Source organism: Hypanus sabinus, chromosome 5, assembly GCF_030144855.1.
Source record: "Hypanus sabinus isolate sHypSab1 chromosome 5, sHypSab1.hap1, whole genome shotgun sequence".
NCBI classification, from domain to species: domain Eukaryota; kingdom Metazoa; phylum Chordata; class Chondrichthyes; order Myliobatiformes; family Dasyatidae; genus Hypanus; species Hypanus sabinus.
In genome coordinates, this window is record NC_082710.1 from 143143044 (window position 1) to 143169988 (window position 26945).

The window sequence follows — 26945 nt, forward strand, 5'->3', positions numbered from 1 at the left end:
GTCAACATGGAGCCGAGAGTGAGTTTGTAAATCTGGCAAGAGCAAGGACGTTAGGATTGGTGAGGATGGAACAATACGGGAGAGGTGTGGGACAGGTGGCAGCGAAGGACTGCCAGGGGCAGGCGGTGATACGGGTGCAGGCACAGATAGCCCTGGGATATCAGGCAAGGTCATTTGATTCCAAACCATTGGTTTATTGGTCATTACAGAACATCTCTCTGGTGCCTCCCACTCCCTCCCCTCTCCCTTCCCCTTTCACCCAACCATGAATCCCCCCTCTCCCTGTCCCTTCCCACTCACTATCCACAACAGAGACTCATAGCAAAATCAGGTTTATCATCACTCACGTATGTCATGAAATTTGTTTTTTTTGTTTTGTACAGTGCAATACATAAAATTACTACAATACTGTGCCAAAGTCTAGGGCACCCTAGCTATATATGTGCCCAAGGCTTTTGTACAGTATTGCAGGTCAACACTGGTAAATAACCAGCTTAGGTAGGCAAATTGGTCAGCATGGACACGTTGGGCTGAAGGGCCTGTTTGCATGCTGTATAAGCAGTGAGTCTTTGACTGTAAATAAACAAATCAAGCAGTTTATGGAGAGAGAATCAGAGTTCAGAACATAGACCTTCCAACAAATCTGATCTCTGGTGCCAACACACGAAAGGCTGGAGCAACTCAGTCTGAGCAGGGGCACAGAGGGTCAACATTTCGAGTCGAGACCCTTCATCTCGATTGAAAGATAGAGGGGAGATGGCCAGCATGAAGAGGTGAGGGTAAGGGATGGAGCAGAACTGGTAGGTGATAGGTGGATCCAGCTGAGGAGGGTGGTGGGTGAATGGAGGAGGGAGGGACAGTGGAAGTGGTAACGGAGGCTGGGAGATGGCAGGTGGGGAGGCATCAAAGGGTCACAGGAAAGTGACAGGAGAGGAGGATGGAGCATAGACGGAGATGAGGGAGGTGGGGAGGGGCAGATGGGAACAGTGGGGTAGGGGACCCAGTGGGAGCTGAGTGTGGGTGATGGGCAGATGAAAAAGGGAGAGAAATAATATTAATGGGGGGGCTGGGATGGGTGTAGGAGGAACTAGGTAGACTGGAAGGAGAGAGAAAAGGGGCTGGTTACCAGAAGTCAGAGAATAGGTCATTGCAGACTTGTTTGAGGAGGTGAGAGAGTGAGGGAGGTGATTGAGGATAGATTAGTTTAATTTGTCATATGTACATTGAAACATTGGAACATACCATGAAATGTGAAATGATCTGGGGGCACCCATGCTTCAGGCACCAACATAACATGCCCACAACTTACTAAGCCTCACCCATTTTGGACTGTGGGAAGAAACCAGGGCACCTGGAGGAAACCTGTACAGTCACGGGGGGGTGGGGGTGGGTGGAACGTACGAACTCCTTACAGACAGCAGTGGGATTTGAATCCCAATCTTTCAATTGCCGCTGAAAAACGTCACGCTAACATGCCGCCAAACCATGAGCGAGATGTTGTCCATATCGCGACAGCTGGTGGGAGGATGAGACTGGTAAGGTTAGAAATTGATACCCATAATTCCTTCTACACCCAATCACTCCCATTCACCACTGGCCGTGGCCCAAAGGTCTGGAAATCTTTCTGAGGCCGAGCTGCATCAACGACATATCTTGCTCCTTGTCCAATGCAGCATTAGGACACCAGTTCTAATTGCTCATTCATCTGCAGAAAAACAACTTGGAATATGTTACTGCACTGTGAGTCGCACACACAGGACCATTGTTGAGGTTTGTAATTCACCCACGGGCGATAAATAATTGCCCTTGAGAAGGCTTCTGAGCCGCTCCCACTGTCCCTTTGCAGGAGAGTTCCTGGAATTTGGCCCAGCGATGATGGCCAGGTGATACTCTTCCAAGGCAACACACGAGATAGTGGAGGAGCTCAGCAGGTTAATGGAGGGGAATGAGTGGTTGATGTTTCTGGCTGGGACCCTTCATCTGGACTGGAAAGGAATGGGGAATAAAATGGTGGGGGAGAGGGGAAGGAGTACCAGGTGGCAGTTGATAGGTGAAGCCAGTTGAGGAGGAAGACAGGTGGGTGTGAGGTGGGAGGGGGATGAAGGGAGAAGCTGGGAGATGATAGGTGGAAAAGATAAAGGATAGGTGAAGGAGAAATCTGACAGGAGGGGAAGGTGGACCATGGGAAAAAGGAAAGGAAGAAGAGGACCAGAGGGGGGTCATGGGCAGATGAGAAAGGAAGAGGGAAGCTAGAATATGGAATTGCAAAAGTATGGGAGGGAGAAGGGGAGTGAAATACCTCCAAGTTAGGAGGGGAAGCTGTAGGGGGTGGTGACCTCCATGCGCTTTATCGGCATCTTCCTCCTCAGTGGAGGAAGTCCTGGCTTTGGGAGGTCACATCTGCTTTTGGAGCAACAACCTGCTGGAGGAACTCACGGGTTGAGGAGCATCCATGGGAGGAAACAAATTGTCAAAATTTCAGGGTGCTTTGGGACTAATGAAGGATTTTGACCCAAAACATCGACAACTCCTTTCCCATCACAGATCATGCTCAACCTGCTGAGCTCTTCAGGCAGGTTGTCTGTGGCTCCAGATTCCAGCACCTGTGTTTGGCATGTATCCTTCCAAACCTTTCTTACCCATGAACGTGATTAAATGGTGCAGAAACTTCAGGGAGTTGGGAGCCGGAAGCGTTCCCTGATGCCGTGAACGTTTGTGTTTCTGTTTGTCACGTTGTACCCTTGCTGCTGGCCATTGACAGTAGTGCAGGTGCCCGTGGGCACCGGAGAATACGTACAATAGATTGTGGGAAAAGCTGGCACTCTGGATCTTGCCGATGTAATCAAGTTCTGTTAGTATTAGAGATCCAGCACGGAGCGGGCCCTTCCGGCTCAGTGAGCCTTGCCGTCCAGCAACCCATTTCACCCTAGCCTAATCACAGGTCCGTTTACAATGACGATTAACCTACTGACCAGTACATCTTTGGACTGTGGGAAGAAACCAGAGCACCCGTAGGAATCCCATGCACAAGTGGGAAGGACATACAGACTTTCTTACAGGCAAATGTTGGAATTGAACTCCAAACTCTGAAACCTCAAGCTGTAATAGTGTCATGCTGACTGCTACACTACAGTGGCACCCTGTTCTGCGGCCATTTGCAATCTATCCTGAAAATTCTGGTCTAGCTGTTCCTAAATTCATCAGTTAAAGAGAAGCTATGTTACTGCTGTTTCTGATTAATATTTAGTTAAAGTTGTTACCAACTCTTTTCTTTTTAATCTTTCAGGAAACACAGTAAATTGCTCTCCATCCGAAGTCTGCCAGATCATCAGTCAATGGTGCCAAAACAAGTCAGTAAATCAGCAAGTGATATTGTCTACTGTAAATGATTATCAGATCTGTTTTGCGTTTCTGTTTGTTCACTCAAATGACTAAGGCAGGGGTTCTCAACCTTTTTTATGCCATGGACCCTTACCATTAACTGACAAGGTTGGGAACCCCTGGACAAAGGGGTTATAGGATAGTAGATATTACTTAACATTTGATGTAAGTGTGACGTGTGCAGATACATGTAAATATACTGTATATGTAAAACAGGATCCTTAACAGTACTGATGGACGGAGGGATCTTGGAGTCCAAATCCTTTGCTCCCTGCAAGTGGCGACACCAGGAGATAGATTGGTAAATAAGATGTGCGGCATGCTGGCTTTCATCAGTCAGGGAGTTGATTGAGTATGAGAGTTGAGAATTTATTGCTGCAGTTTTATAAAACTTTGGTTTGGACATACCTGGAGGACTGTGTGCAGTTCTGGTCACTACATAAAGGATGTGGATGTTTTGGAGAGGGTACATAGGAGATTTACCCAGTACATAGAGGACATGAGTTATAAGGAGAACTTCAGTCATTTTCTCCTTTCTGTCATGGGGGTGACTGGAAGCAATACTCTATTAGACCACATGTAATAATTGTACTCTTTTGGGGTAAGGAGAGCCAGTCACCATCTTTGTGCACTGCTGCCTTGCCAAAGGAGGTACCCAAGAGGTTCTGGCTTCACTACCTGTTGAAGGAAAATCACCACACAGTCACTATCTAATTCAGGGAAACCCAAGCTTTCTTATGGTGTGGACGAATACCATTAAACAAGGGCTTCATGGACCCCGGATTGGGACCCCTGATCTAAATGGTGAGGAGTTCACCTGTAAGGTAAAACTTCCCATTGGCTCTTGTTCAACCAGTGGCTTTCTTGGCCGATGGTGGCCAATGGAAGATGATGCTGGGTTGGGTTGGTGTTAAACATTAATCGTGAAGCTCTTCAGCTTGAGGAGGCTGCTGTTAGGAGAGGTTTGAATGTGGGTAGAGCCTCTCGCAGCCTGCGCAGGGATGCTGAGGTGCTGCTACAGAGTGAATGAAGATTTCCAGAAGCTGTAAAGTAGGAAATGTGATGGGAATATTGCAAAGCAAGCTTTCTTAGACAGTTCTGTCTAAGCTTTGTTATTGTTGGCCAGCATTCTGAGAAGAAATACTCTGCTCTCTTAACCAGAGTGGTGACATCTTCAGTGTTCAATGGGAAGGCTTTCAGTGATGTTTCAGACGGAGGCTGCTCCTTTGACAGTGTGACCCTCCCATAGCTCTGGCTGACTGGGAGAGTCAGTCCAAATGCTTTAGATCATGAGTGAGATTTAAATCCGTAACCTTCTCATAATGATGAAGGGTCATGGCTGGAACTAATAACTACTCAAAGACCAGAGCAGGGTAGAATCCAGTGTCAAGGTTTGTGTGGTCGGCCTGTACTTATGGGGAGAAATTGACAGTTGATGTTTGGGTTGAGGTTAGATCTGTCCAGAAAGTTAGTAGGAAGTCGAGAATGAGGTGAAAGTCTGAAGTTTGCTGTCTTTTTATCAGATGTCCATTACAGTACAGATCAGACAGGGTCAGCCTGTGCCAGCAGGCAAGGTAGGTAAAGAAGTAAACAAAGGAACTTGAGCACAGGCTCTCTCTATTTTTAACTGCATAGTGGTTTGAAATGGTTTAGAAAATAAACCAATGGACAGGTACTGACTGAGTTATACTTCAGTTTTGTAGATGAAGAAACTGCAGTAACATAGAATCAAATTTTAGAGACAAATAGATGATATAAACATATGAACAAATAAAACAGAAAGCTAAAATTAGAAGGGAAAGCACAATAAGCACAACAATCTAGAGCGATGTTCCCAACCCCTTGCTTATTGGTTTTGATTCATGGCACAGAAAAGGTTGGGAGCCCCCGATCTAGACACTAATCCAGCAAGAAGCTATGCTAGCACTGAATGAATCCAGACTGAATGATCAGAACACATCAAGTGTCTTCACCTGAAATGCGAGCTGCCCTTATCCCTCCAACAGATGCTGCCCAGCCACTGAATTGCCCCAGTGTTTTGTGTGTTGCTTCAGACTCCAGTCCCTGCTGTGTCCTGCCTCTCCCTCACAGTTTATTTCTCTCTCTTTTCCAGAATGAAGACTTTCACTACAGGACAGAGTCCCCATCAACGGGACCGCCATCTCCCAACGAAAGGAAAGAGCCGGCCACTCCCCGTCTGGCTGCTGAGAAGCCAGCGGTAGAGCGCAAGAGTTCCTCGCCGTCCCGAAGCCCCAGGAGGGACAAGCAGGAGGAGGAGGAGGAGGCAGCGAGGGAGAAGACCCAGCTGGCGAAGGCACAGCAAGACCAACAGAGTGCAGGTCCAACGTCTCGAACTGTTCACAGCAGCAGTTCGTCCATTCCTTACATCGACTGCAGTGACGTAGATAGCGAGCACGAGCTAGCGCAGGCGCGGTTATTCAGCTCCACACCGCGGGCAAATGACATCCCAGAGGAGGGCTTGGTCACCGGGAAGGGGAGGGCAGTCTGTCTCGGGCGCTGGGACTCCCCGGGCCTCAGCTTCATGAGTGCCGGGAGGGAGCTGGAGGGCAGGGACTTTGCCTCGGCCGACCTGACCTTTGGCCTGGACGGGGCTTCCCCGGCCCCGCGGCACAGCTCTCTGTCGAGCCGGGTGTCTCCCACCACTGCAGTGACGCCAGTGGGCACGCGGGGCAAGGGATCAAGCCCCAACGGTGGCGTGGGCTGGGCCACCCCCAAGGGTTTGCCCGTGCAAAACGGCCACTGTGGTTGGGGGGGCGTGGGCAGCCGCCGGCGGGATTACAACAGCCGCTGCTCCCCTGTGCTGAGCCGTGAGCGGGCAGGGAGGGTGGCAAGCTCCCGGAACAGGTCGGAGACCGACCCCCTCATCCTCAGCCGCCTGGCCTCCACGCCGCTGAGCGAGGGTGGCCCTGGACGTTCTCCCCGGGGCAGGTTCACACCCGCCCGGTTACCACCGGCCCGGTCGAGTCGGCCCGACCCCCGGCGCTTCCCGGTGGGCTTCGGCGCGGCCCAGCTTGCCGACGGCTCCACCAGCAGTGGGACGGAGTCCAGTGAGTCAGACTCAGAGGGGGCCCGCCCTGCTGGCCAGCCGCTGGCATTTGGGAACCCCACGGCCCTGGACCCCTTACCCCCAGCCCGCAGAGGCTTCTCCCTGGGCAGTTTGCAGCTGGAGGATGAGGGCTTGGAGCTGGAGGAGGACGGCTCGGTGAGTTTCAGTGACTCCGATGAGGCCAGCCCGCTGGATGAACACTTTGTCATCACCTGTTAGCGGCCAGCTTCGACTCTGCCCGGTTCCCCAATCAACTGTACAGAACCAGCCAGCCACAGCCTTGTGCTAATGCATTAACAGTAGATCACCGGATACCACTGTAGCATGCCCTAGTATACTCTGACTACCGATCAACCGGCACTTAATCTCTAGAGAAAACCTACCGAATATTGAAAAGCCTAGATTGAGTGGACATGAAGAGGATGTTTCTAATGGTGGGAGAGTCCAGAACTAGAGGGCATAGCTTCAAAGTAAAAGGTTGTTCCTTTTGAACAGAGATGAGTTGGTGAATCTGGAATTCGTTGCCAGGTCTTTAGGTACATTTAAGGCAGAGGTTGATAAATTCTTGATTAGTCAGGGCGTGAAGGGCCATGATGAAATGGTGGGGCAGACTGGATGGGCCAAATGGCCTATCTTTTTTTTTCTTTTCAAGAAAAGTGTTGTGACGGCGTTTTTTTTTTAGTCGGCTTTCTTGTTTTTACGAGGCCGAGTTGCTAGCTCGACGCTGAACCCCACAGGGATGGAAAGCGTGCAAGCGAGCCGGCTGGATGCCACTATGCCACCAGCTGGCTAATGGCCTATTTCTGCTCCTATATCTTATGGTCTTATGGTTTATGGACATTTCAGGCTTAGGCCATTCTTCAGGAGTGGAAAGGAAGAAGGAAGACGACAGAATAAAAGGTTGGGGGGGGGGCGATCGTCCATTTAGAAGAGAGATGAGGAGGAATTTTGTTAGCCAGGGGTTAGTGCATCAGCAGAGGCACTGTAGAGTCCAAATCATTGAGCATCAAAGGTTATGGGGAGAAGACAGGAGAAGGGGGTTGAGAGGGGGAAGAAATAAACCATAATTGAATGCTGGAACAGATTTGATGGGCCAAATGGCCCAATTCTGCTCCTATGTCTTATAGTCTAATCGCACTGCCATCATGGACATGCAAGAGACACTTCCCTCCAGGGTCAGCGTTCAGGGTTGCTGGATTTGAGGGGTGATGTTTACTGAATCATTTAACATGAAGCAAGGAAAGGTATCTTTATTAACCTAAACTCAATGTTTTGCCATTGAGTTAAATTGTAAAATAGCAGTTCCTTATTCAACTTCTAAATGGCCAAGAGCAGATGCAGTGTAATGTGTTTAGCAAGTAATGCGGTTGACTGCTGTAAGTGTAGCCAGGTACCACGAGTGTGGGTTCTGTGCTTGGGACCAGCTGTACTCCTCCTAGGCTTGGATGGTGTTTGTCGCCGTGGTTGCATGATTCCCGTTGTACATTGACGTGGTCGAGACTGTCTTTGGCACCTGCCAGCCGCAACGTGATTTGGACAAATGCTGATTGTCAGAACGTTGGTTATATTTTAGCAAAGGCATTATTGGAATTGGTTTATTATTGTCACATGTTCAGAGATACAGTGAAAAGCTTGCGCACTGTTCATACAGATCAGACCATTTGAAGCAGAACTAGATAAAGCAATAAGAATGTGGAATAAAGTGTAACAGCTGCAGAGAAAGTGCAGTGCAGGTAAAACAATAAAAGGTGCAAGATCATAACAAGGTAGATTGTGATGTCGAGAGTCCAACTTCTCACACTAGCGACTATTTAATAGTCTTATAACAGAGGGGCAGAAACTGCCTTGAGCCTGGTGGTACGTGCTCCCAGGCGTTTGTATCTTCTACTCAGTCGTAGAGGGGAGAAGAGAGAATATCTGGACTCTTTGATTACGCCGGCTGATTTACGAGGCAGCAGGAAGTATAGGCAGAGTCCTTGGAGGGGAGGCTGGTTTCTGTGGTGTGCTGAATTGTGTCTACAACTCTTTACAGTTTCTTGAAGTCAGGTGCAGGGCAGTAGCCTTACCACGCCGTTATGAGAGCTGTAGAGTTGGCTGGTATCAGCCTTCATGTCCAATTATGAACATAGATACAAGATGGTAACGAATCTTTCATTTGACTAAAATCAGTTGAGGTGAGACAATAATTAATTTTTATACATCAGAACATACAGCACAGTACAGGCTCTTCAGCCCACCATGTTGTGCCAACCAGTTAAACTACTCTAGGATCCGTCCTACATAGCCCTCCCTTTTTCTTTCATCCATGTGCCTATCCATGTGCTTTTGTGTGATTTGTTGCTTCTTGTGAAAATGGTATTTGGATCACGTGCAAACTGTTGGTGTAGTTCAATTTGGTATCATGTTCAGCACAGACATAAAGGGCTGAATGGCCTGTTCCCTCCTCCTGTGGTTCTATGTTCTGAGCTTAATTTTGTGGCATGAACATTTAGACAGAACTGAGGATCAGTCTAGATTTTTAAGTACTCGATGATGGATCCAAGAAGGGAAGAGGAGATTTTCATTTATTGTGTTTCTCTAATTGTGTACATATCTCATCTTCAAGAGAAGTTAGTGATATATTAGCCTTTGGATTAGAAGAGGAAAAATCTAACCATACATGAATACCCATGAGTACAGCCAAACTAAACAGTGTCAGAATGATGTTTTGCCAAATCCTGGCTGATCATTGATTTCGGAAGGGAAGAGTTAACTGAAAATTGATATGGAACTCTTCCCTGCCAAACTATTGCACAAATAGTTCACACTTTAACTTTGACGCTTTAATGATTCCCAAGGCAATGTTCGACTCTTTGACAGGATTTTGGCAGATGGGTCACTCTGGTTGGTGAAAAGCCACATTCCTGGCTCACTGCTCATTCTCTGGATCAAACGGTCAAATGCAAAAGCAACCTACCAGGTCTTTCTGTCAGGGGCAAGAAAATAAAGAATCCAGATGTAGAAAAAAAAATCCAAACTCAGAAGATGTTGTAAATATGATTATGAACTGAATTTATTTGATCAAGTCACACATATTTCGATGTACGTATGCGAAGTTACTTCACGTTTTGGGGTCTTTTTTAAAGATTAGCTTTGTTTGTCACATGTATATTGAAACATCAAGTGAAGTGTGTTGTTTGTGTCAAATCAAATCAGTAAGGATTATTCTGGTAGGCTGCAAGTGTCACCAAACTTCCGAGGCCAGCATGTCATTCTCACAACTCACCTCTGGGAATTTGGAAACCCATGCGGTCACAGAAAAAGGTACAAACTCCTTACAGACACCGACCTTGCAGCTGGCACTGTAAAGTGCGGCACTAACCACCATGGTACTTGTGCCATGGTTCATATATTGAAATAACAACAAAACTATTGGAGTCAGAACAACACTGATTAAGGTCATTGACCTGAAACTTTAAGGTTCCTCACCTCCTCCCCCAACCCATAGATGCTCTTTGACCTCTGACCTGTTGAGTGTTCCCAGCTTTCTCTGGCAAGCTGTTCACCTTGTTGGGTACCTGGAACGTTGAGGCAGTTATTAAGTATGACAGTGAAGCTAAACGTGGCAGTGGCACCTAAGAGGTGCAGGTGCAGAAGGCTCTACTCTGTCCACTCAATCAAAATTGGGTGGGATGTAAACCAGACCAATCAGTTTCAAGCTAACAGGGTGAATTTCATGGGGTAAATTTCAGATATCCTTTGATGGCTCTGGGCATTTACTCTCTGGAATTCAGAAGAATGAGGGTGACCTAATTGAAACCTATTGAATGTTGAAAGGCCTTGATAAAGTGGATGTAGAGAGGATATTTCCTATGTTGAGGGAGTATAGGGACGTCCTTTTAGAACGGAGATGAGGAGGAATTCCTTTTGCCAAAGGGTATTGAATCTGTGGAATTCTTTGCCGCACTCAGCCGTGGAGGCCAAGTCTTTATGTAAGTTTAAGGCTGAGTTTGATTGGCCAGGGCATGAGGGGATATGGGGAGAAGGCAGGAGATTGGGGCTGAGAGGGAAAATGGATCAGTCATGATGAAATGGCAGAGCAGACTCAGTGGGCGAAATGGCCTAATTCTGCTCCTATGTCTTATGGGCAACATTACAAGCCTTTATGGTGATAATTGATCACAATGCAGATGCGTAAGAAAGGTGCCCAGTGAATGAGAAGTAATTATCAATCACTCTTATGGTTTGAAGGCAATTCTTTAATTTGTTCTGATGTTCTGACCTGGAATGCAGTGGATTCTGAATTAACAGCTTACAACATGAAATCATTAACTTTTATTGAAGCAGGTGAATTTGCACAGCTACTCTGGGCTTTAGTGAAGCCACACCAGTAGTAATGCGTGCAGTTTTGTTCTTCTTAATTATTGTTCATGAGTCGTGGTTCCAGAGGAGGGGCACAAGAATGAAAGGCATGAGGAGCATTTGATTTCTCTGGGCCTGTACTTGACAGAGTTTAGAAGGATGAGGTGGGATCTCATTGAAACTTACTAGATGCTGAAAGGCCTGGATAGAGTGTGAACGTGGAGAGAACATCTCCATTAGTAGGAGAGTCTAAGATCCGAGGGCACGGCCTCTTAATAACGAGACGTCTCTTTAAAACTGAGATGAGAAGGAATTCCTTTTGCTGGTGGAGTCTGTTGAATCTATGGACAGAGGGCTGTGGAAGCCAAGTCATTGAATGTATTGAAGGCAGAGATTGATAGCTTCTTGATTGATAAGATAGTTAAGGATTACAGGGAGAAGGTGGGAGGATGGGTTTTTAAAACAAAAATCAGAAATATTTGAATGGCAAAGCACATTTGATGGACTAGGTGGCCTAATTCTGCTCTTGTACTTTATTATCTTATGAATTGTTTGCTGTCTTTGGTTGCTATAGTGATTACAGTGAGGCAATTAATCCTCTCACATTACTGCTACAGTTAAACTTGCTGATCCACCAATTTGGAACTCCATTCAAAAACTCCTTCCCCCTCATTCCCTTCAAGCCTATTGATCTTAAAAAATAACATTTTTTAAATATATTAATTCTGTGCCACTTGAGGCAATTTTCGCAAATCTGCTGGAACTTTCTAGGCAAGAGGCACTTGTAAATTGGAAGGGCTAATGAGCTGCCATTCAGATGAGTTTAATGTCTCTAATGAATATTCCTCGTTGAGTGTAAATCACTTCCCGGTGTAAATGCACAGGAGATATCCGGAACCGTGCTGTGTGCAGTGAAGCCAAGTGATCCCAAACCTAAAATCTACAAGTAATAAAATGTGATGCCTTCGGATTTTCACTCTTTGTTGCTCCCCGCAGGGATTGATTAATGAGCCACTTGCTTCCTGCGTAACATCCCCCAAAGCATTTGGATGTGATGCAGTCTGAGCTTTGTGTTAGCAATCAAAGATCGGTGTAGTGCACCAAATGCTAAAGATCAACCTGGTGTTGAGCGCTGAGGTTGGATCGAGAGTCGTTCTGCCTCTCGGTAAGTTTTTCTTATCCACGGGTCCCCACTGTTTGGAGGGAAGGAACAGAATCCTTGCTGAGTAAAAGCAGGGAGGCAAACTTGCCCTCTCACTTCGAGTTCCCCTGGGGTTGACGCTGTTTACAGTTATAGCATAGTGATAGGCAAAAAAAAAACAAAAAAATCCCCTCTCCCTTCTCATCCATGTCATTTGTCCAGGTGTGGGGCTTGGTGTTTATGAGGGTGTGTTCTCTGTGTACCCTGATTGCTGTGGCTCTGTCAGCACGCATCGCTGAAGCAGTGTTCCTGCTCCGTGTTTGTGTTTTGCTTTCAGTGCATGTTGGCCTGTTCTTGCTCTGTATTGACATGTTCTGATCCTCTGGTGCAAAACTGTTTGTATCAACTGAATGTCAGCTTAAGGCATGTGATCCTGTTAAGATGAAGGTTATCCTGCTAATCGGAGAGTGGCAGAGCTGGGCAGTAGGGGAATTTGCCTTCTGACACAGTACAGATGGAGGCCATTTTTCCCATTGTACCTGATCTAGCCCTCTGGCAATTGCTCTGTTAGACAAACCAACGTGCATTGCCTTGTAACTATTCTTGTCTTGTTAACAGGATCACTGCTTCAGGGGAGAGGAACTGCTTTAAAGAGACAGTATTTCTTTTGTTGGCCTGTTTTGTGGCTGGAGGTATATGTCAGTTTGACAGAAGCATGCACACCTTTCCTGCACATTCATCAGGGATTAGCACTAGATAAAAACCATAGCGTGCATTAACTCTCATGCCCTTTGCATCCAAAACCTTTAATTCCAAAAGCTCTTGAAATGCATTCCAACTGAGTTTACATCGCAACCCATCAGCAAAAAGGTGAATTCAAAGGCTTCCACTGGCAGGAAGCCAGATCCTTTCGAAGGATGACTTAGTAAGAGTAAAGATTACATTAGGATGAGTAGAGATTAATTTAAGGTTCCCATTGCAGAATAATCCCACTGGAGTTATGAGGCCCTGAGTGTGAGGATGAAGTTGGCCAAACTCTGCCCTTATTCAGTAGACTCTGAGCTGATGTCCATTCTGGGCTACCTGGGCAACATTTCCAAAGTTGGAAAAAGTCAGTTGTATTAATAAACAAGCTGGTGACTCTTTGGACTGTGGCAGGGCAGAGCTGGAACTCACCAGTGTGCAGGAACATTGGACCTGTGCTCAATTCCTTCAGCAACATTAAGACCGAGAAGATCTAGGCTCCGACTGGGATGAGAGGAGGAGGCCTTGTCATCATCCTGGCAGTCACCATTGATCAGGAGCTCATCTGTGAACTCTCCGAAACCTTGTAAGAGGGTGACTGACTTAGAGAACCCCAGTGCCCTTCCATCGTCGACAAGGCACAAGTCCAGAGTGGGATGGAGTATTCCCCATTCACCTGAATGGATCCTGCTCCAACAGTATTGAAACCCTTCACCACCCAGGGCAAAGCTGCCCGCTTGGCTCTCTCCCTATGAGCCTTCTAAATGCTCATTCCCTCCATAGCCAGCCCACAATGGCTGCAAAGTGCTCCATCTACAAAATGGACTGTTGTTACTCACCCAGTCTGCAGCACCTCCACTTCCCAAGCCTGTGGTCCACACAACTATGCAGGATGAGGGCTCCGAGCAGATTGGAACTCCACCAGCTACAGTTTACTTTACAAGCTGCACCCTCCCCAAACTGGAAATCTTTATCACCTTTATTTCTCAGTGTCACTAGAGCTGGCTTCTGAAAGTACAGTGGGACCAAAGGGATGCAGTGGTGTAAGAGGCAGCTCACCACCGCCTTCTCAAGGGGGAATTAGGGACGGGCAATAAATGCTGGTATCCTAATCCCAAAATATGAATGAGTGGGGGGAAAAAACAATGCCACCTCTCTGAGGACGGTCCTGTTGTAGACCAAATTGAGGGTCACTGTGGGCACAGTGTAGATTTGGGAAGGTTTCCGATGTTCCTGCCGCACCTTCTTTTTCCCCTTCTCTGTTCTGATTGTCACACGGGTCACTGTTAATCCATGGCTCCTTGCCATTGACCCCATTGCTAAGGGAAATATTCCCTTTCACTCTGCGTAGGATTTCATCAGTATGCCCCTCACCACTCTGGACAACCCAGTCTTGGCCTTTCTTCTTTATAGGAGTCACAGAATCATACAGGATGGAGACAGGCTGTTTGGCCCAACATGACTATGTCAACCATGGGGTGCACCTAAACCAGTCCCATTGGCTCATTTTTGGCCCCACATCCCTCTAAACCTTTCCTATCCACGTACCTATCGAGATGTCTTAATGATCAAGGGAGAGTGTCTATAAAATGTCTTAATGAACAGAGGAGGAAGGGGGAGTATGTGTTAGAGTGGTTTGGGAGAGGTTAATTAAAAACAGATGTAGTGTCCAAACATTTCTTCAGAATTGACAGTCGGAGGCTGTAAGATGCATGTGCACGTTCCCTCTCAGACATTTTGCATGTAATCTGAGGGTATGCTCAGGTATTTTTCTAAGAGATTTCAAGACTTGTACTGAAAAATGTTCAGCATTCAGGTTCTGAGCACCAGATAGACTAACAAAATACATACTGTCTGTTTAACCTTCTCACTCGTACTCTCTCCCTCGGTTTTTGATTACTAAAGCATGTAATATATATCCTCTGGTTGCACTTCACTGCAGTTCCTCTTAACCTGGTGAATGATAATGCATGATGGGTCAAAACTGCTTATTAACTTTGAATAATGTTCTGAATGTACGCATGAGAGCATTTGTTTTCTTGCATAAGCAGATTTATAATTTTAAGTCTTTCGCTCCAAACTGCTTGTTACTGTAAAATTTGTTGTTCCTTTACTTTTTATTTTGCCAGCTACTTAATTTGTTTGTTGGCAAAGACTTGTGCATTTACTAAAAATCTTCACTGCTAATCATTTTCTCAATATTTGCTGATGAGATTTTTTTACACTATTAAAAACATTCTGGTACAAAGGACTGTTCTGCTGGCATAGTATCTGATGAAGTAACTAACTGCTTTGATTTGACCCCTCATTGATCTCTTGACGTGCAACACCAGGATGCAGATGAGAATTTGGTATTTGTCGTTCAGGCTGAGTACACTTTTTATTCTGTGGCTAGCAGTGATGAGCGGGCCTGTTGAGCTCAGAGCAGGGGTTCCCAACCTTTTTTATACCATGGTCCAATATCATTAAGCAAGGACCTCAGATTGGTAACTCCTGACGTAGAACATAGAACAATACAACAAGGACACAGGCCCTTAGGTCCAACCAGTCCATGCTGACCACGGTATGCTCCCGGCTAGTGAGTCCCAATTTCCAGCATTCACTCCATATCCATTTCTCTGTGAGCTTATTCAAGTGCTTCTGAAATGACTCTTTTGTGTCTGCCTCAGACACTTCCTCTGGCAGCTTATTCCATATACTCATCACCCTCCCTGTGTAAAAGTCACCCTCAGGTTCCTCTTAAATCTTTAACCTCTCACCCTAAACCTATGCTCTACACTGGGGAAAAGACAGTTACCATCAGTTTTATATATCCCTCTCATAAACATCTCTATAAGGTCATTTTTCTGTTGGGAATATTGTAGGTTAAGTGAAAAATAATAGTATTTTAATTTTGTATTTGTTAAAATTGGCACTGATTTATGTTCACTGTTCAGTTATTTCCTATCATTTAAACCCTCCATTGTTACCTGAAGACTATATCCTTTGAGTTAATATGGGAATTCATCTAGAAACAGAATTGGGAATAATTTTTAAATCTTAAAGGCGGTGTATGTTTCATTTTATAATTTCCCCTATGGTTGGCATCCGTTTGTCTCGAAGGACAATGGGTGATGATTATCATCACAATCCTGGGCAGAAGGTATGGAGAACCTGAGATGCCCAGACATCAAGATCCCCCTACTTTGAAAAGCTTATGAAGCAATATGTTTGGCACCAGCTTGGCTGAGGGAGCAGCTGGAAGGGTGCTCAATGACGTCCAGCCACCGTAGGGGATCCACTCTGGATTTGCTGTCTAGGTTTACTCTGGGTAGACTTCGTCTGTCCTGAAGCTGCCCACAAGGTAGTGGGGCTATTTACCTATTTCTGTTGTCCTATTTCACATGCACCAGGGTGTGTCCACATGCCATTGGGCGAATGTGCTACGTGTGCAGGGGCCAGACCTCCTCCCCATCTTCTATAGTTCAGCCTGTCCAAAAGGAGTTCGGTTTCTGTGTGTCGCCAGCGAGGAGGCACTACCTGAAGCTTGCTGTTGGAGAGGTTATGTACTGGCAGGGCGAGACCTAACACACTCAGCTGTCTGGTCTACTAGCCAGAGGTGGAAGCTGAAAGTGAGAGTGAAAAGCACTACCTACTATTCTACCACCCTAGACGCGTCACAACAACCATTTTGACAGCACTATGCGTTTCCCCGATGCATCTTTGAATTGTAAATGCCTCCTGATAATTGCACTGCGTCTCCGATGGTGGTGAAGTTTCCAGGTTCAGTCTCTACCTCCACCTTCCTCAATGCATTTTGCTCTTTGAGGGTAGCCAGCCTTAAACCAAGTGTGTGGAAATTGGATCTGAAAGAGTCGTGTTGAAATGAGTTATGTCTGTGCACGTTGAGCCTTTGGTCACGGAGAGGTTGTTTCGGGTAGTGGTGGTGACTGGAACCAGCTGCATTGCGAAAAGAGGTTGGTCCTCCAGGATGGAACTGACACTGTTTTTCCTTTTGGAAGATTGTAACTCCTTTGGAATTCCCCACCCCAGGAGCTTGTGTATGTTCTGTTTCTGGGCATTGGAATTGGAACTGGTTTATTATTGTCCCATGCAAGGAGATGCAGTGAAAAGCTTGTCTTGCAAAGTTTTTATACAGCTCAGAGCAGCACAGTGAGGTAAGAACAAGGGAAAACAATAACAGGATGCAGAATAAAGTTGAACAGCTACAGATGACATGTAGTGCAGGTAGACAGAGGTGTAGAGTTAAGCCATTTGGCCCGTCAAGTCTGCTCCACTATTTAACATTGTAATTTGATGATTTATCTTCCCTCTCAGCCCCAGTTTCCTGCCCCCCCCCCCCATCTCACCATTGACACCCTTACTAATAAAGAACCTATCAAAATCTTCTTTAAGTAGAACCTATGACTTGGCCTCAACAGCCAATGAACTTATCACCCTCTGCTAAAAGAAATTCCTCCTTAACTCTGTTCTAGAGGGACATCCTTCTATTGTGAGGCTGTGCCCTCAGGTCCAACACTTCCCCTCATGGAAATATCCTCTCCACGGCCACTCTTTCTAGGCCTTTCAATATTTGATAGGTTTCAATGAGATCCCCCCCTCATTGTTTTAGACTCCAGTGAATACAGGCCCAGGACCATCAAATGCTCCTTGTATGTTAACCCTTTCATTCCTGGGATTATTCTTGTAAACCTCCTCTGGACCCTTTCCAATGCCAGCACATCCTTTCTGAGGCCCAAGATTGCTCACAGCACTACAAGCACAGTCTAACCAACACCTTATGAAACTCCAATATTATATCCTCCGACAATAAGCAGCAAGATCATACCGAGGTAGGTTGAGAGGTCAACAGTCCATTTTGTTGTACTCGACCATGTTCTGGAGTGGGGATAAGGAGCTTCTTGGGTGCTTCAGGAGCAACTTGGAAGGTGGATGGAAGTGGCTTTACTCTGAATGGAGATATATGCCCCACGGTGGCTAACTAGCTTGGATTTTTTTAAGGTCTCGTACAGTGGTCGTCCCTTCCTCCACTTGGCTCTCTCAGTGGAGGGATTCCAATAACTGATCCTGAGATTTGAACTTCATAGATTGGGGAAAGGTTTTTCTGTCTGATCAGTAGCAGGGAATGTTACTTTGGATGCAAACTGAGAGGAATGCTCACCATCTTATGAACATCGTGGGAACTGGAACAGGCCATTGAGTTATTGCTATTATTATCCTGCCTGCCTGCTCTTCTTGAAGAGAAACATTGCCAAATTAAATAGGCTAAAACTAGTGAATTTATGGTTTCCTTTAATAACCAAATACCCAAAATAGATCATCCGTTAATCTTTTTTATTCAGTGACAGAGTACTCGAATGTACAACTTTTCTTTATAATTTACATCTTATTTTTCCCATTTGTAATCTTTCAGATCTCTTCCCTTTTGATTATTTATTGATTGATGCCTGTCTGCTATGCATCTTGTACTAAGACCTTTTGTATTGCGATTCCAACACCACCAGCATCCACATTGTAAAAAGTAATGTTGGAACTGGCAGATTCAAACTTGCAGTCCTGCCTGACCGCTGGGCTGTGTTGTGACGGCTGCAACGATTTTATTGATCGAATCAATGGTTCAGTTAACGTGGAAGAGGCTGTTTTTTACTGAATTGGGTTGTTGGCAACATGCCCAGAGGTCTGATAGGTTGTGAGGAGTGAGTGTGTTAATTGAACAAGGCAGCTGAATATAGTGAGTATTTAGTCTGACCTACTTTTACTTATAGTAGAGTTTTGAACAATATGAATCAGGATCAATTGCAGATTTACATTTTCTGTAGAAACTACTAACTTTTAAACCATCCAGCATCTGCTCAGCCCATCAATCTCATTTGGCCATCTCTTTAGAAGGAATTTCAACTTTTCAAGAACATCACTTGAAAAAATAAAAATGGTTTCTGGCTCTATTTTTAATCTGGAAATGTCAAACTCCAGTTTGCTTCTGGAATTTCCCACAGGGAGGCAAAAAAGGCGCAGTAAAACTGATCCATTTGGGAGCAAGTGAGTTTAGTTAGATGAGATCAGCCAATCTATAATTAAATGGAACAATGACCCAGACGGATTATAAACACACATCTCTTGGGCATGAAGAGTGACAGTCTCCTGCAAGATAATTATAAAGTTAGCTCTTTTTAAAAAAAAAGTTTGTTCTTATACTTTGCCAAGAGTTGTCCTTACTGCCTGTTACACCACTGGCATTTAGGGCAGCAATGAAGGTCCTGTGTCTCCAGCGGTGTTCAGGGTCTTCATCGTGTCAGCTTCCTCTCGGTTTTCACTACTGTCAGTCATGTTAGTCCCGGGTGGAGAGTCAGGAATGTCATCGTACCCAGATGTAGAAGAATTCTTCATTGCTGTTTCTGTAACAATTTTGTTTTACCGGTCAGAGTTGTTGGCCCTGAGCTGAACCCTGAACTTGGAAAAACGGTGGACCACTCTTACTCTGGCCCCTACCCTTTGACCTTTTTGACATGGGTCACCCTACCAAGAGCCAAAGTATAAAGCCCTGACTTCAACCAACACAGCTCTCTGGGTCATTGAGGGATGCAAGCCCCCAAACCCAGCAACAAGGCTGTGGTCCTCTTGGAAGGGCTAGGAATTGTGCTGTATGGATAGTCCATCTTGGGCAAATGAAGGTCCCATGCTGGAATCTGAAACAAAGCCAGAAGATGCTGGTGTTGGGCCCTGATGCTTTAGCGATCCAAGGATTCTTTGGAAATTAAAAACGAGGCATAAAACTTGTTGTTTATGGTTGTATTGTTAAGTGTTACAAGAGCAAAGAAGGAAGAGGGAGAAGAAGCATGGGGCGAAGGAGAACGAACAGAGATGGTCTAGTCTTCTTATACCAGACCACTGAGAACAGTAGATTCCATTGAAATTCCAACAGATAACCAATTAAATAGACAGATTCAAGAAACGTGACACCTGCCACTGAAACCAAGAAAGTTCCAGAAAAATACGGAAGCAACCATAACCACTGAAAAACTCACTAAGCAATCACATGTAAACTGGTGATAGAAAAATGCAGACAAGCATATCAAAGTTGTTATAAGAAAAATAACAAATCTACGGCACAATCCAACACTCAGCAGGCTGTGCAGCATCTGTGGAGAGAGGAAGTTAAGATTGCAAGCCTGGATCTTCATCAGAACCAATGAATAACTTGGAGGCTTCAATCTAACACATAAACTGTTCCTCTCCCACAAGTAGCAGAAATCTAAAGTAAAACCAGAAAGTGCTGGAAATACTCAGCAGGTCAGGCAGCATCCTAAGTGAAGCAGAATCAATGTTTCGGACAAAAGACACCATTTCTGAGCAGCACCAAAACACCAGGAAGGTCTTGAACTTGAAATGCTAACTCTGTTTCTCTTCCTGACTGGCTGAGTGTTTCAACTGTCCGTCATTAATTCAGAATGTATCATAGAAGAGAGGGGCAGTCCTGTAGCTAAAGAATGTGGTGTAGACAGGCCAGGAAGTTCCTTTCTAAGGGATGTAGCTACTGCTGGCAAAGTATACAGGGCTCAATGAACCACTGATCTGATGTGTCGGTGTGGGATGGTGCTAAGAATGCATTTCATTTGAGCTACTGTTAAAAGCTATTACTGGCATAAAAGTGAAATGTCTGCTGCTTTCTGACCCATCCAAGTATCAGGAACTTGGCCCAACCACAGAGACCAGGGTTGTGCCTCAGTCAGTCTCACTTTCACAAACCCACAGGAGTAGGCTACTCGGCCCTTTATGCCTGCCCCACCATTCAGTGTGACCAGGGCTAACCTAACCCAGCCTCTCTCCTCTTTTGCGCCAGTTCCCCTAAACTCAAATCCCTCAATCTCTCAAATATTTACCTAGCTCCATCTTAAAAATCTGAAGTGGCCTCCACTGTCCTGAGCGGCAGAGAATTCCAGAGATTCACAGCCCTTTTAGAGAAGGAACTTTGACAAACCTTGGGATTAAACAATTGGCCCCTTGTAGGTGTATCTTCTTATTTGTGACTGTCCCACTAGTGCAGAGGGTCCCAACCTATGGTCCACGGACCCCTAGCGTAATGGTACTGGTCCATGGCATAAAAGAGGTTGGGAACCCCTGCACTAGTGAAAACATTTCAACATCTACCCTGTCAAACACCCTGAGGATTTTGTATAAGGTCATCCCTCATTGTTCTAAACTCCAAGGAATACTGACCCAGGGACTTGTAGTCAAAGATTTGTGGGGTCATCTTCTGCTCCTGAGGATTGGATGGGAACTCCTATGGGCTGACCCCCCCCCCCCCCCCCCCCACTGCTGCTCTGGTAGAATTGGTATTGATTTATCATTGTCAACATGTACTGAGGTACAATGAAAAGCTTTTGTGTGTGTGCCATCCGGACAAATCATTCCACAACTGAGAACATCAAGGTGGCACAAAGGGCAACAGTGTTATGCTTACAGAGAGGGTGCAGTGCAGGTAGATAACTGACGTGCAAGGGCAATCATGAGGTAGATTGGGAGATCAAGAGTTCGTTCCTTAGCATATGAGAGGGACATAGTGGAATAGAAGTCATCCTCGAGCCTGCTGTTGTGTGTTCTCTTTTTTAAAAATCTTCTGCCTGATGGAGTGGGGGGGGGGGGGGGAAGGTGAAAGAGAGAATATTTGGGTGCAGCTTGGGTCTTTGATTATGTTAGCTGCTTTCTCAGGGCAGTAGGAAGTGCTTGAGTAATGGACTGGGCAGTGTCTACAACTCTCTGCCAGTTTGCACAATCTTGCCAGAGCAGCTGCCGTGCTATGGCCGTGATGGTTCCAGGTAGAATGTCTCCTATGATGCATCTGAAAAAATTGGTAAGAGTCAACGGGGATGTGTCATTTTATTTCAGAAGTAGAGGTGTTAGTGTTCCTTTAACTGGGGCGCTGGTCTGCTCACTCAGGCAGACATAAAAAATCCCATGCCATTATTATGTCACTGTGGGGGCTCTCCTCAACTCTTAGCCAATAGTTAACCATCAAATAACAATAAAACAGACGCATTATAATGATTCACTAATCCTGCGACCATAAGAAGCAGAATTAGGCCATTCAGTTCATCGATTCTGCATCGAATCATGGCTGATTTATTTTCCTGCTCCCCATAACCATTAATATCTTTATCAATAAATAACTTATCAACCTCCCCAATGACTTGGTCTCCACAGCCGTCTGTGGCAATGAATTCCTCCTCATCTCTTTTCTAACGTAATTGTAACGTTAATCTCTAACATAAAAGCTATTTATCACATAATTAGAAGTTGAATTGGTTTATTATTGTCACAGGTGCCAACATGTGTACTGTCCAATCTTCCTGCCCTAGAGTTTCATTAGGATTAGCAACCATACCTAAGGACTTTCATGTAAGTCATTTACATCAATTGTAAAAATATTCCCCAGCACCAGTCCCTGTTCTGCTCCCTCTCTAAAGCTACCATGGCCTTCCTATCATGAGGTGATCAAAACTCCACACAAATCCCTGTGTAAATAGATGCCCATTTTTCTGTCAGTCTGGCTTCACCAGAAACCAAAAACTATCCCCTGCCAACAGGGGTCAGAAGCTTTGGGTGTCACCTTCCACGCTGTTTTGACCACTCCCAGAGGATGGCTGGGCTGTGATGACCCAGTGTCAGCTCTCGACGCCTGCTGCTACAGGGTGTGCTGCCCACCACGGTACCGCGGTGGGGAAGCGAAACTGAGGGTCGAGGTGAAGGCTCTGGGTACAGCGATCCTAGCAATGTGGCTGTCTGTGTCACTGGGCCCAAGGGAAGGGCAGGCAAAATGTTATCCAGTGTGGGAGAACCGGGTGTCTGATGGGCAGTACTGAGGATATCCCAGCTGCCGGGGGAAAGAGCCAATTGGATCCTATTCGAGATCCCATCCTAAGAACACCCCTTTTGCTCCGTCAGAAAGTCAAATCTAGCATTAAAGGAGAAAGTTAGAAAGCTTCTTTAAGTACAGTCCATCTCCAATCACTGAGAAATCTTCTAAAAGGACCTCACCCCATTTTGATACAAACCTACTGGAGAAAGAGTAGATATTATTCCCCAGAAACATGAAGGCTTCCCTAGATCATATTCCAGCAGGAGTGGAAGGTGACAAACAGGGACAATGTTGCTCCAGTCAATAAGGGTTTCATTTCGAGAGCAACTCTCCTATATGCAATGCCACTTTCTTGCAGCTCCCACGGGGCAGGCGTCTCCCTGGATGGGAGAGCATGTCTTATGAGGATAGGTTGAGGGAGCTAGGGCTTTTATCTTTGGAGCGAAGGAGGATGAGAGGCCACCTGATAGAGGTGTGGAAGATGATAAGAGGGTGTAGATAGAGTGGACAGCCAGTGCCCTTTTCTCTGGGCAGGAATGACTAACATGAGAGTGGAGATAGGCACACGGATGAAAGAAAAATGGACAGTTATGTTGGAGGGAAGGGTTAGATTGATTTTGGAGTAGCTAAAAGGTCAGCACAACATCATGGGCTGAAGGGTCTGTACTGTTCTACAATCTATGTTTGATGTCCTTAGATTATAATTAAGACTTTACCCAGTAAGCAGAGATGAAGCAAGAAAATCTTTGAACAAGAAACTTCCTTGACTGTTCACAGCAATAGCAAGAAGGTCTGCTTTTCCTATAATGGATGTTCGTAGACGGTGCAATTGTAAGACCAGTAATAGGGAATGAATCCAATCGCCTGCTTAGTCAGCCGGTGGTCCCAGATTACATGTGTGCAACTCCCCTTTGAGCAGTTTAATGAAAGAAGCATATCCTTTACAAATGAATAAATAATCGTTTGGAACGTTCCCATCTGCAGCACATGTTGAGTTTATTGAGTTATTGCTTCACTGACTTCTGTTCATTTTGGCGTTGTTTTTAGAGTTCAAAAACTAGTGCTCAGAGTGGAACTAGTACCCAGAATGGGATGTGATTAAGTGGTGTAGAAGTTAATGTACGTAAGATGAACGTGTAAATAATGCCTGTGTATCCCAGTAACATCTCCCAAAGTGAATTGTCAGGGCAGCAGTCCTGAGGGACGTAGATAAGCTAGGTAGCCAAAGTCTTTCCCCGGCCAGAGGATTGCAAGGTTGAAAGTGAGAGGGGAAAGATTTAAAGGGAGCGTGAGGGGCAGCTTTCCACAGAGAGGGTGGTGAGTATTTGGAATGTGCTGCCAGAGGAAGTGGTTAGGGCAAGAACTGTTAGAACATTTAATAACAAACACCAGAAAATTTGCAGATGCTGGAAGTCCGAGCAACACCCACAAAATGCTGGAGGAACTCAGCAGGCCAGGCAGCATCTATGGAAAAGAGTACAGTTGATGTTTCAGGCCAAGACCCTTCCTCGGTGTCTTGATGAAGGATCTCAGTCGGACACGTCGACTACTCTTTTCCATAGATGCTGCCTGGCCTGCTGAGTTCCTCCAGCATTTTGTGGGTGTTGCTCGGACTTCCAGCATCTGCAAATTTTCTGGTGTTTGTTATTAAATGTTCTAACAGTTTCCATACTGAGTTCTTCCAGCATTTTATGTGTGTTGCATTGATAACATTTAATAGACATTTTGACAGGTACATGTATAGGAAAGATTTAGAGTGATGCAGGCCAAACACAGGCAAATAGGACTAGCACAGACCAGTTGGGCCGAAGGGCCTGTTTCTGTGCTACATAACTGTGACTGCAAAGCAGAATATTTGGTTGCTTTCTGCAGGATCTTGCTGTTTTCAATTTGACTTGTTCTAAAGTACTTTATTGGCTGTAAGGCACTTAGGAACGTTGTGAAGTATTGACAGGGACTATAGCAATGAGCGTCTTTTCAAAGACCAAAGTAGAATTTTATCCCTTACCTCAATCTTCACTCTTCTGTGTATTGAAGTTTATTTGTTCCGTATCTTCAGCTTTTACCACTGCCGTCACTTCATTTCCTCCTATTGGGTTAAAGCCATCCCGATACAGGACCATCTGTGACCTTTTCCTGTCAATCACAATTGGTTTACTGCCATTTATCATTAGTGAATTAAATTCAATCATTCTGTCCAATTTGCCTCTCTCACAGAGCAGGGGGATCTATAATCATCTCCTGGACTGAAAAACAGTCTACTTCTGATTTTTGTGAGTTAGTCTGATCAGTCTTTACAGTTGCAATGGATGGGCATCTCTCCCGTTGAATCTTCTGACTATTTTATATCTGCAGAGTTCAGCTTTATGCTGCATTGAACTTGGCACACTCGTCCTGCCACAAAGAGCCTTGGCATTTTCCGGTTACTGTCTGTCTGGGTATTATCCCATACATTTGGCAGGAAGCTTTAAGGAGCTTGCAATAAGACATGGGCCAGTTCACAGATGTCATTATGTACAATGACCTTAGATGCTCCAGTATTCTGCGAGTGCCAGTCTAGATCTACAGCATCTGCAGTCTCTCCTCTTTCTTAGTACCCTGCCTTATTGTAGTCAAGCTTCAAGATTGTTTTTTCTGTCATTCTTCAGTACATAGGTGTAAAGGAGGATGAATTGATTGTTACTCCAGATCTGATGCAGCATAAAAAAAATAAAATAGGCATAAAACACAATAACTATAAATATAAAAGCAATTCTATGAAACACAATGTATAAGTGAGAGTAAAATGGCAGTGCGTAGGAGGATGGAAGGTGAGGAGGGACTGTGGGGAGGAGTAGCTGATGTGGATGTGGTGGTGGTGGGGTGGGTTAATGGGGTGGATGTGTTGATTAACCTGAGTATAGGGAAGTCTAGTGGTCCTGGTAATGCTGTGTAGCCTCTTCCCTGATGGGACTGGGACAAACAGTCCATAAGCAGAGTGGGTGAGATCCTTCATGATAATGCTGGCCTTTTTTTGGTATATGTACCCTAGTGCATAGATCTGCACTGTGCGTCATGTAGCCAGGTTCACTCAATTATAATCCATATGCGCACTCCTCCATAGGTCAAGACAATAAAGGCTGCAGATGCTGGACTCAGGATGTTGACAGAATGGTGAAAGACCTCGATAGAATGGATGTGGAGAGGATGTTTCCTGTGATGAGGGTCTTAGACCAGAGGGCACAGTGTCAGAATAGAGGGGCATCCTTTTAGAATGGAGACAAGGAGGAATTTCTGTAGCCAGAGAGTGGTGAATCGGTAGAATTCTTTGCCACAGGCAGCTGTGGAGGCCAGGTTTTTATGTATATTTAAGGCAGAGGTTGATAGATTCTTGATTGGTCGGGGCCTGAAGGGACGTGGGGAGAGGCAGGAGACTAGGGCTGAGAGAAAAATTGGATCAGCCATGACGAAATGGCAGAGCGGACTCAATGGGCCAAATGGCCTAACTCTGCTCCTATATTTTATAGTTTTATGGGCTTGCACCTCTTGACTCTACAGATGCTACACAAGTCAATGAGTTCCTCCAATATTCTGGTTTTCCTTCCAAAGATTAAACCTGGTCTCAAGTTATTTAATCTCGAAGATCTATAAGTACAAAAATAGATTCCAGCCACCAATCATGCCACTTCTGGTGAAGAGTCAGTTTCTCCCTCTGTAGATGCTGTTTGACCTGCTGAGTGTCTCCAGACCTTGAGCAACTTTGTGGTTGTTCATTCCACCAGATGTTCAGGTGTTCTCTTGCAATGACATGGAATTGTCCGAACCTACCTCGGCTCTGGTCTATGGGGCTTCTGAGGATCTTCCCTCTGCCCATTGCCGACATTTTACACACATTTCTGAAAATTGAGAGATGACCCAAGAGTGAAATCTGTGCCCACACATTCACCTTCTTTATACAGAGGAGACACACTAGTCTTATGGGCATCAGCACGTGACCCAGTATTGACCATATGATATGGTCACATGCACCGTCTGGGCCAGGGCTTTGAGCTCAAAGACCAACTAGGTCTAAGAAATATATTTGGAGTACAAAACTCAAATCAGTTAATTAGCAACTTTAAGCAAAATACAACTGGTTTACTAATGTCCTGCAAGCAGCATCCGTGAATGAAAATGGACACGTGAGAATTCAGGTTGAGATCTTTCAACTAGACCCAAATTGCTGACTCTGGATTTCCCTCCACAGTTGCTGCCTGACCTGCTGAATTCCTCCAGCATTTTCTGTGCATCTTAGTTGTTCTGTGTCTTCTCTCAACTTTCATCAGATCTAAATGGCACGGAACTCCAGACTCAACCCTGAGACCTGTATAGATGCTCCCACAGACCCACCATTGACTGAATAAACTGCCCTTAATACCCCTAAGTTTCTTCAAAAC

At 45.4% G+C, this 26945-nt stretch overlaps 1 protein-coding gene across 5 annotated transcripts in view; it reads left to right on the forward strand.

The window, feature by feature from the left end:
• farp1 (FERM, RhoGEF (ARHGEF) and pleckstrin domain protein 1 (chondrocyte-derived)) overlaps positions 1-26945 on the forward strand; it is a 236747-nt gene that overhangs the window by 144621 nt on the left and 65181 nt on the right. For all 5 annotated transcript variants that reach the window (XM_059970481.1, XM_059970478.1, XM_059970479.1 and 2 more), the window contains exons 12-13: positions 3287-3350; positions 5495-5720. In XM_059970481.1, coding sequence (XP_059826464.1) covers positions 3287-3350; positions 5495-5720 — 290 coding nt within the window. The remainder of the gene's footprint in view (positions 1-3286; positions 3351-5494; positions 5721-26945) is intronic.